The sequence below is a fragment of the Cucumis sativus genome, chromosome 5 (genome assembly GCF_000004075.3).
Source record: "Cucumis sativus cultivar 9930 chromosome 5, Cucumber_9930_V3, whole genome shotgun sequence".
NCBI lineage: Eukaryota > Viridiplantae > Streptophyta > Magnoliopsida > Cucurbitales > Cucurbitaceae > Cucumis > Cucumis sativus.
Window position 1 is genome coordinate 10,737,666 of NC_026659.2, and position 11,248 is coordinate 10,748,913.

At 36.5% G+C, this 11,248-nt stretch overlaps 1 protein-coding gene across 1 annotated transcript; it reads left to right on the forward strand.

Moving 5' to 3' along the window:
* The first annotated feature begins 694 nt into the window (after positions 1-694).
* On the forward strand, positions 695-10,540 carry LOC101204158 (NADPH-dependent pterin aldehyde reductase). Its single transcript, XM_011656140.2, has 6 exons — positions 695-892; positions 968-1,259; positions 1,339-1,408; positions 2,850-3,043; positions 4,304-4,476; positions 10,060-10,540. The coding sequence occupies exons 2-6, from the start codon at positions 1,023-1,025 to the stop codon at positions 10,127-10,129; spliced, it is 744 nt and encodes a 247-aa protein (XP_011654442.1). The 5' UTR covers positions 695-892; positions 968-1,022; the 3' UTR covers positions 10,130-10,540.
* The last annotated feature ends 708 nt before the right edge of the window (positions 10,541-11,248 follow it).

The window sequence follows — 11,248 nt, forward strand, 5'->3', positions numbered from 1 at the left end:
AGTATGTGTAGAAGCACTCTAAATCACATAAAACAAGTATATAATTATCTAAGGAGTGGATATTACAAGTTTAAAAGTTGCAAGATGTTTGCAAGACTAACAAAAAAAAAGTAGCTAAAAACTAAATAAAACATGCATAGAAGCACCCTAAACAAGAATATGATTGATTTGATATTGAACATTTAAAGTTCGGAAGTTGCAAGGTATTTGTGAGATGTTTGCGACACGTTTGTGAGATGCAAAAACAGTAGCTAAAAACTTCATAAAACAATGTGTAAAAGAACTCAAAGTCACACAAAGCAATTATATGGTTGCTTAGGATTAGACATTACAAATTTGGAAGTTGGGAGATACTTGCCGGATACAAAAAAGAAAAGTAGCTAAAAGTTGGATAAATATGTATAGGAGCACCCGAAGTCTCGTAAACAGAAATATATAATTGATTTGAGATTGAACATTTGAACTTCAGAAACTGCAAAATGATAGAAATAACAAAAAAAAACTTGTTAAGAATGTGTCAAACTACTCTAAATCACTTGGAACAATTATAAAATGGATTTAGGTTTATACATTTAAGATTTAAAGGTTTGATCGAGAGATTATAATTAAAACATAAAACATAAACATTTATGGGACAACACGAGAACTTGATTAAGAGTTTGACTAAAAATGGAATGAAATGACAAGAAAGCTTGTGAGAGAGGAAGTTGGGAAAAAGTTAAGAGGAAGAAAGAAGAGAGAAGAGGTGGGAGAGAATGAATATTGGATGGGTTTAGGGAAAAGGAAAGGAGATTTGATGGAATGGGAAATCAGATTATTGACACCCCAATTTTGGTGTATCTTTTGAAAATCAATCCCCAAAACCTATAACCTTCGAAATTGGACTATTGTGGTAATTTCCAAATTTGTTGATTGATCCAATTTTTTATGTCATCCCCGACGATGCGGCTCTGTTCTGTGTCTGTAGGGTTTTCGTTGGAGGACTAGAAAAGTGTGGAAGCTTTTGATAAAAGGGTTGGAGGATGCTGGGAACGATGATGGGATTAGGCCAAGGCGGCGCTGGTCTTTCTCAAAAGACTGTTCTGATCACCGGAGTCAGCAAAGGACTTGGCCGAGCTCTTGCTCTCGAGCTCGCAAAGCGTGGCCACTCTGTAATTGGCTGCTCTCGTTCTCAAGATAAACTCAATTCCCTCAATTCCGACTTCATTTCCTTGGACCTCTCTTCCTCTGCCAACCATTTACTCCTCCCTGCCGATGTGGTTAGCATTCTCGCCTCATCTCTACATTCCCATCTCTGTTTCTCTTCCGGAATGTGTTCATCGTCCATCTCGCTTGCAGAGCTCTGATTCCAACGTTCAAGAGTTTGCGCGTGTTGTTGTTGAAAGAAAGGGCGTGCCTGATATTATTGGTATTTACTTGTTCTTTCTTGTTTTCCAATATTTCTCGTGATTAAACAGCTGTTCTCAGTTTTAGGAATGGTTAGGGTTGTGAAATTTGATTGAATTGTGAGCTTCTTAATTTTGTATTTCTAGCATTTTGCTATTTACCCATCTTAACCTCCTACATGTTGGATCCGGGAGGTGATTCAGAAAGCCTTTTCTTTGGATTCTACTTCTTAATCTGACCAAGCGATTTCCTTTTATAATGGTGAGCCATATATGATTCTTCTATTAAATGAAATAATGAAACTAAAATCCAGGAGGCATCCTTCTTTATGAGTAGAAGGAATAAGATAAGACAACTTTTTACTTTGTGCTATATTTTTCGTCGAATGATGAATAGAAAATGATGGATGTACACGATTTAGGTAATGGATAGTCCAAGAAGATCCTAGATGATTATCAGTAAATTCTAGAATGAGAAAAAGAAAAAGAATTAAGTCATCACTCATAAGTGAGACCTTAGTCTTACTCCCGTTCACTACTGATTCTGTTTTCTCTTTCTCTAGCTTCTTTACGAACACTCTTCTGATATAGCTACTCAATCAAGATCTGATCTGCTTTTGAGAGGCGTTATTCAGTTAAGAGATTTTTTTTCTTCTTTTTTTATAACGATATTGATTAAAAAAGGAACAAATATGTGTCTGCAGACGTACAGTTGAGAGCGGAACATTTGAGTGTGAAAATTTGATTTTTATATTTTCTTATTAGCATTCTTGGAAGAATAAAAATTTATTGCTTTTATTTTAACGTTCAAGGCACAGCCACTTTAGTTTGCCTAACATGGTCCCAACCTCTGTGAGTGGGCGGTGAAAGGGCTCAAAGGCACACAGCGAAATCTATGGAAAGACATTTCTATTCATCTTCTTTCATTTTCCATTTTGTGTTTGTTTTTTGGGAGACGGGAAATGTGTTTTGGTAAGATCCCTAGACCCTTCTCTTCTGTGTTACCTAGGTTATATCATTTGTCCTCTTTGAACATTTGTTTTGTGTTAAACTTTTTGATTTGGTCGGGGAATTCTGTTGCTTTCTTCTTTGGCTTCTGTTGGTCGTTGTCCAATATGGAAATGAAATCCAATCAATCATATTTAGAATTTAGAAAGATGAGAATAAATGTAAATATGCACAAGATATTATTAATAGGAGTAGGGAACTAGGATTCTCTTTCGAAGATACAAAATATGATTGAAAGAAATATACAAATTTTGACCATCTTGAGTTAATCATCATTTAAAGGGAAAAACTACCCACTTCTATATAACTTCCATTCAAGCAAGGTAAATGACTTATTTTGTTTATAGATTCTTGATGCCAAGCTGCTACTTTTAAGATACAATGTTTTCTGTTTTCCTTTGTAAGGAGATTTATTTATACATAAAGCTGAACTGAAATTTTGTTGGTTGTTGCCAGTAAATAATGCAGGTACTATTAATAAGAACTCTAAGGTCTGGGAGGTTCCTCCAGAAGAGTTTGATGCTGTCTATGAGACAAATGTCAAGGGAACAGTAAACATATTGCGTCACTTTATCCCACTAATGATTCCAAGCAAGAAAGGAATTATTGTTAATATGTCATCCGGTTGGGGGAGATCTGGTGCTGCCCTGGTACGCTGAAATCTATAACCTAAAATTTATGTTGTTTCCATCAAGGTTGTATGATTGTTTACATTTTTAAACTGTATGTAAATTGTTCCACAAGTTTTCTCTTGGATACATATTGGGTTATAATTGAAGGTTATAATATCCGTTGATATGTTGATGTATCCATAAATCATAAGATTCAACATCAACATTGAAGAATAATCAATATCTTCGATATCTTTTATAAACACTCATTGTTTGATAGTATGAAGTTCCATCTCAAAACCAATTGGCAATGAGAGGAAGAGTCCGTCTATCTTATGGAGTGTGAGTCTCATTGGTTTTTCCAATGTGGGACTCTCAACATCTCCAACATGCCCCCTTAAGATGGTGTCTCTTTGGGTTTACCTAGCTTGGACTGGATACCCGTTTGGGTTTAATGAGCTCTGAGACCATGTTTGATAGTATGGGGTTCCATCTCAAAATCAATTGGCTTGGAGAGGAGTATCTTTATTATATGGAGTGTGAGTCTTCTTGGTTTTTCCAATGTGGGACTCTTAACATCTCCAACACTCATGAAACACTAAAAAAGAAATTCATCTATTAATCTCAATATGATTATACACTATTAACATATATATGATGCATCTTGGAAGTAAAAACAACCGAATTATTAATTTCAATAATTTTATAACATCTTTTTACTTAAAAAATATCCATCAATATCAATACATTCTTTAAATTAAAATTTCAATATCAATATTGACATAGATACTCTAATCTTTAATAATTAATCATGGGTTAAGACTGTGTTTGAGCATAGATTATACTAATAAATTTTCTCACAAGTTCTATTTCCACGTGGCCTTTGGTTTTTTTCATTTTATTATAAAAGGATTTAACTGCATGATTGAAAAGGCAGTAAAAGAAATTATGATAGGATATGAAGAAAGGGACCGTTTAGAAGCTATGGTTGAATTTGAGGCAGTTTATTTTATTTTGTTTTTGTTTTTATTATTTTACTTTTGTTTGATTATGAATCTGAGTTGGAAACAAAAATGGTTGGTCATGTTCATCAATTCTCGGTGTATGCTGCACATGTTCAAGAATTTAGCAAGTGTGCATCATGCATTTTTTTATATTTTGCTAATGTCTACAAACTCTATTTGACATGGATTTTATATGTAGAAAGCATCAAGCAAAAAGGTCATTGTTACCGACTATTCAATGTCAAGCGGAGTTTGGAAGAAGGCAATAAGCTAATGTCTTAAAGTTATCTTGTAGGTTGCACCTTATTGTGCTTCAAAATGGGCCATTGAGGGTTTAACCAGATCAGTGGCCAAAGAATTGCCGGAAGGAATGGGAATTGTGGCCCTTAATCCTGGAGTTATAAACACTGACATGCTGGCCTCATGCTTTGGCGATTCAGCTTCTTTGTACCAGACTCCTGATTCATGGTATAGTTTACTGCTTTATTTCCTCCACCAATATGCTCTTATATCTGCCTCACTCTGAAAAAAAGGAAACCAAATAGCTCCACTAGTCTTTCTGATTGTTTTTTCTTTTTGGTTGCTGATAGACCTCTATCATTCATCAGTATAGGTAGGAAAAAAAAAGAAGAATTAATTAAGTAGCACATGTGAGAAGTAGGGATTTAAGTGAGTTAGTTATAAATGTTAGTATAAATAGTAGTCTTGGCTACGGGGGAGAGGTGGTTAGGATTTGGAGTGAGAAGAGTCATTTGTTCATCCTTGCCAGATAGGATGCAGAGAGGAGGGTTTGAGATCTTCTCAATTCAGTTTATATTCATTTAATTTGTAATTGTTCATAGCAATTACTATTAATAAAGATTTCCTACTTAACACAAGAACGGGTCCCATCATAATGGTATCAGAGCCGGTTCATCTTGGGCAAACGACGGAAGATGGCGAAGAAAGTGGAGGAAAGATTTGAAATTGTCGAACAAGGGAGATTTACAACGGCTGCCAGAACTCGAGGAAAAGTTATCGAAACACATAGAAAGGATGGATTACAGAACGAAAATAATCTACAACATCAGCAACTAATGCTGAAATATATGGAGGGCCTGATGAAAGAGCAATCAACGATAACGCGTGAATCAGGAGGATCATCTAGTAAGCCGAAAACGAAAGGGAGCGAACTTATCGAAGAAGCGAAAGTGAATGAAAAAGAGGACGATGAGAAGAGTAATGATCGAAATAAGTTTAAGGAAGTTGAGATGCCGGTCTTTATTGGCAGAGATCCCGATTCCTGGTTATTTCGCGTGGATCAATATTTCAAATCCATAAACTGACGGATTCAGAGAAGATGATTGTCACAACCATAAGTTTTTGAGGGACCAGCCTTGAATTGGTATAGGGCGTAAGAAGAACGAGAGAAATTTATAGATTGGCCGAACTTAAAGGAAAGTTTACTAGTGCGCTTCCGATCGGCTAGAGAGAGATCGATTTGTGGGCAATTCCTAAGAATCAAGCAAGGGTCCACCGTAGAGGAGTATCAAAATTTGTTCAATAAATTGATGGCACCATTGTCGGACTTGCAAGACAAAGTAGTCGAAGAAACGTTCATGAATGGTTTATCTCCATGGATCAAAGCAGAGGTTGAGTTTTGTCGACCGGTTGGGTTGGCTCATATGATGCGGTTGGCTCACTCGTAGAGAACTGGGAAGTGATCCATAATGAGTCAAACCTCAAGGGCTATGCCGGTGGTAAGTACCCTTCTCCTTCCCCAACTAATGCTAAGTTGAATTTAGTTATAGCTTCGGGCGATAGCAAGGGTAACACGGCCTTTCCGATGAGAACAATCACGTTGAGGGGATAACACCTGGAGAAAATAAAAGAGAAGGATCTACGAAAAGGCTATTCGACGCCAAGTTTCAGGCTCGAAAAGAGAAAGGTCTCTGTTTTCAATGTAATGAGAAATATTCTCATGATCATAAATGTAAGCTAGGGAGCAAAGGGAGTTGTAAATGTACGTGGTAAGGGCAGATGACGAGAACTGGATATTATAGAAGATATTGAGCAAGAAGAGAAGGAACTTAAAATGGTGAGGATAGCAGAAGAGGATCAAGCTGTAATAGAATTGTCAATTAATTCAGTTGTGGGCTTGTCGAATCTGGGTACTGTGAAGGTGAGAGGGAGAATCAAAGGTAGAGAAGTGGTGGTCTTAATAGATTGCGGTGCTACCCACAATTTTATTTTAGAAACACTGGTTGATGTATTGCAAGTATCCACAAAGGAGACCTCACATTATGGGATGATTTTGGGGTTTGGAACAGCCATTAAAGGCAAGGGGGTGTGTGAGGCTGTGGAACTACTTATGGAAGAGTGGACGGTGATAGCCAATTTTCAACCATTGGAGTTAGGAGGAGCGGATGTGGTGCTAGGGATGCAGTGGTTATACTCACTGGGCATTACCGAAGTGGACTGGCGTAATTTAGTGATGACATTCGACTATCGAGGAAGAAGGGTAGTTATCAAAGGACACCCGAGTCTGACCAAGACAAAGGTAAGTCTGAAGAATCTGATGAAGTCGTGGGAAAACTGTGACCATGGGTTTTTAGTAGAATGTCTAGCGATGGAAGGGAGAGTCCTATCCATGGAAGAAGATGGCTTTGATGATGAATTGACAGTGGAAGAATAAGTGGCGGTGATCCTCAAGAAATTCGAAGATGTGTTCAATTGGCCAGAAAGGTTGCCGTCACAGAGGACTATCGAACACCATATACATTTGAAGCAGGGAACAGATCCGGTAAATGTCAGGCCGTACCATTATGCTTTTTAACAGAAGGCGAAAATGGAGAAGTTAGTTGTTGAAATGCTAGCATCAGGGATTATCCGTCCAAGTAAGAGCCCGTTTTCCAGCCCTGTCCTATTGGTGAGAAAAAAAGATGGAAGTTGGTGCTTTTGCGTTGATTATCGGACCCTGAATAATGTAACCATTCCGGACAAATTTCCCATATATGTAATTGAAGAGCCCTTTGATGAATTGCACGGAGGTAATTGGTTTTCAAAGATCAACTTGAAGGCTGGTTATCATCAGATTCAGATGTATGGTGGAGACATAGAGAAGACAACATTTAGAACCCAAGAGGGACACTATGTGTTCATGGTTATGTCGTTTGGATTGACTAACGCACCTTCAACGTTTCAGTCACTAATGAACTTCATATTCAAACCATACTTGAGAAAGTTTATACTGGTATTCTTTGATGATATACTCATCTACAGTAAGGATCTGGAAACACATTTACTTCATTTAGAGAAGGTTTTGGAGGTGTTGAGGAAGAATGAGCTCTACGCAAATCAAAAGAAGTGTAGCTTTGAACAGATGTGTGTCGACTACCTAGGGCATATTACTTCGTGACATTGAAGCGCCCGTATACAGCCAAGAGTTTTGCGGAATTGTTCATTAAAGAGGTAGTCTGCTTGCATGGTTACCCTAAATCCAATGTCTCCGACCTGGATAAGGTGTTTTTAAGTAATTCCTGGAGGGAACTTTTCAGAATGGCGGGCACGAGGTTAAATAGAAGCACGACATACCATTCACAAACGGATGGTCAAATAGAGGTGGTTAATAGAGGAATCGAGACATACTTACATTGCTTTTGTGGTAAACGTCCAAAATAATGGGCAAGATAGATACATTGGGCAGAGTATTGGTATAATACATGTATCAAAAGTCGTTAGGGATCACACCATTCCAGGCAGTATATGGGTGGCTGCCATCTCCGCTGGTGTATTATGGGGATAGGGATACTCCCAATTCCACGTTGGATGAACAACTTAAGGAGAGGGATATTGTGCTAGGGGTCTTGAAGGAGCATTTGAGAATTGCTTAAAGGAGCATTTGAGAATTGCTTTGAGAAGATGAAGAGAAGTGCTGATATGAAATGCAGGGAGGTTGAGTACGCCGTGAATGATATGGTTTTTCTGAAATTAAGACAATATAGACAGGTTTTATCGAGGAAGAGAAGAAATGAAAAGCTGTCCACTAAATTTTTTGGCCATTTATAATCTTGGAGCAGTTGGCCCTGTTGCGTATAAGCTGGAATTATCTGAGGCCGCATCTATTCATTTGGTGTTCCATGTATCGCAGTTGAAGAAAGTGATGGGAGAGCATCGAGTAGGAATATCAGAAGGGCCTTACTTAACTGCTAATCATGAATGGAGGGCTGTACCTGAAGAAACTTATGGCTATTTGAGGAATAAGGCAGGCAGCTGGGATGTGTTAGTAAGTTGGAAGGGACTGCCCATGAGGCAACATGGGAAAGCTATGAGGAGTTGCAGCAACTGTTTCCAGATTTTCAACTTGAGGACAAGGTGACTTTAGAGAAGAAGAGTAATGATAGACCCCCTATCATTCATCAGTATAGTAGGAAGAAAAGGAAGAATTAATTAAATAGCACGTGTATGAAGTAGGGATTTAAGTGAGTTAGTTGTAAATGTTCGTATAAATAGTAGTCTCGGCTAGGGGGAGAGGTGGTTAGGATTTGGAGTGAGAAGAGTCATCTATTCATCCTTGCAAGATAGGATACAGAGAGGAGGGTTTGAGATCTTCTCAATTCAGTTTATATTCATTTAATTTGTAATCCTTCGTAGCAATTCCTATTAATAAAGAGTTCCTACTTAACACAAGAACAGGTCCCATCAGTTGCTTGAGAACTGCAGAAGGAAAATAAAATTTGGGCAATGGGTGACAAAATAAGGCCTAACTTCCACTTATTTGGTGGATCACGATTAGACATATCTATTTTTTCCATCATAGAACAATTTTTGATATGTTTTAGCGATAAAGTTGATAAATTTTAATATACAATCAATGTCGGCATATCTCTGCAGATGCCCAAAACTTTCAGCAGTCCCATCACTAATGTGTCCCATGATGAAAGAGAAACTTACACAACTTCAAATGTAATACACCAAATCTATTTTTTTTCTTTTTAAAATGAAAACAAGCCTCTTTATTAATGAAAATAACTTAGATTAGGAGCAAAAGGTTGTAACATGACTAATATATCAATAAAAACAGCCGGACAAACAAGCCAAGCTCCTCTAGAACTCAAGCCAAAAAGGAGAGAAAAAACTACAAAGCAAAAGTAGTCTATTTTCAATAAGAAATTCAGATTCAGCGGCAGACTACCGCACTAACAGCTTCAAAAAGAAAAGAAAGGAGAGAGGACATAAACAACTTTCAACCCAACAAGGACAAAATAACTTTAATTTCTCCTTCAAGAGGAAACCATTTTTGTGCCCAATGAGACATGATGAAACAAATAGAAAAAAAAAAATAATGCTCCCGACGGCCAAAATCTTCTTGTGATCCACTAAACAATATTTAGAGATAATTGACTGGGGAAGCAGAAAACAAATGAATTGAGATCTTGTAACACCAGAGATCATGTGGGCTATATAAATGAATGGAGATCATATCTGAACGAGAGATATCTTAAGGATATGAAAGTATGGTTTAGAAAGACATAAAAGAATTGAAAGTTACTATTTAACTAACAAGTCACTTTTCAGGGACCAATTTATGTGAACAACGTAGGGAAAGTCTATGTTGGATGGTATGGAAATTTTTTGAAGAAGCAATTGAATGAGGATAAATCATACTGAAAGTACTGATGTCTATTTGTGGGGTTAGTGTTCAGTCTTAAATGTAGTTAAGACGAGTAGATAGTGGGGCCAGGTCGTGGGGAATGCTTTGGAACGTTGGGGTCATCAAGTGCTAGATCCGAATTTCAAATCTTGATATGAATCTTAGGCTTGGGGCGATACAAATTTAATAGGATTGTCAGCGGTTTATCAAAACTTGGACAGATAAAGCCACAAAAGTATCTCCACTAGGTTATCTTTTAGCAAAATATAACGAGATTTTAAAACAGTTTCTTAATAAAGTCTGTTCGAACTAATAAGGGTATGCATGTGTCATTCTAAAGCTTATATGAAGTTGAAGCAGATCTTACAAAATTGGTTGGACAAATAAAAGTGATGCTAACTTTTTCATCGGTGTATTAGGGCTTCGAAGGCAGCCACAATGATTTTAAATCTTACAGCAGCTGATAATGGTGCATCCCTCACTGTTTGATTCCGACTCGCATGCTTGTCTCTTGTTTACCCTTTTAACTTCCATGGCTAATGATAGTAATAGAATATGGACTGACATCACACTTCTAAATGAACGACGACAAAGAATCGAATTTTTGATTGATAGCATAGTCAGTTTTAGGAATTAAAAGGATCAGGTGTCTGAAGAGTTATATGTTTTTTCCATTTTCTAGTCTCCGACTTACATTTAGGGTTTGCTTCGAAAACGAATGTTCATGTCATCCTCGTAGCTCAGTTACTTTATCTATCAATGGATAATGTTGAGTTGAATATATTGTTGTCAGAATGTTGCCTTGTATAATTTTACCCTTTAAAATTCAATTTGCAGTTGATACTGTTGAACTACTAGAAAGTTCGAATCATACATGTTTATGAACACTATCTTTTTGTATTGGTTTGGTCCTTTAAACTTTTAGAATTGCCTATTTTAGTTCTTGAACCAGTTAAAGTAGTCTAATTTATGTAATACAGTTAATCTATCGAATGAACTAACATTAAAACTGTAACACTTTACTTTTAAAGTAATTAAAATAAAAATTGTACAATGAAAAAACAACATGAGAGTTCAAAGTGATTTTTAATGACAGAAATTTACAAAAAGGAGAACCGAATTTGGTTTCCTATGATCTGTTAGATTTTGAATAATTGAATTTTGTCTTCCTAATCTCTCCCTTTTCTGTATCATTTTTCATCTTCTATCGTTAATCAGAATTCTATAAATTGGAATTTCTTCCATTCATTTTTCATAATCAATTTAAAATTTGTTGTCAAAATGTACGAACTTGAATTGAGGCAGAAGAAAGTTGTAGATATAATTTTAACATATTAAACATAATTATGATATTAACCGTCAATTGAATTTTCAGGACCTCAAACTTCTATTTAGTCCTTAAATTGTAAAATGTTATACTTTTAGTTCTAAACATTTTGAAATTGGTTTCAGTTTTTGGGTTGAGAATGTTATAATTTCAATTCAACGGAAAAAGAACAAAAAGGATAAACTCTATTAGTAAATTCAACAAATGCACTTAGAACAACAAATTGCAAAGAACAAATATAGAATGTGGACTCAAGAAGTAGACCATATCTGCTTGCAGTG

What these genes read in the sequence shown, in the direction of transcription:
- LOC101204158 (XM_011656140.2), top strand. Translation starts at nt 1,023, where the DNA reads ATGCTGGGAACGATGATGGGATTAGGCCAAGGCGGCGCTGGTCTTTCT. An exon ending in TACTCCTCCCTGCCGATGTG is followed by an intron (nt 1,260 to 1,338) that starts GTTAGCATTCTC and finishes TCTCGCTTGCAG; the next exon opens with AGCTCTGATTCCAACGTTCA. An exon ending in GGGCGTGCCTGATATTATTG is followed by an intron (nt 1,409 to 2,849) that starts GTATTTACTTGT and finishes GGTTGTTGCCAG; the next exon opens with TAAATAATGCAGGTACTATT.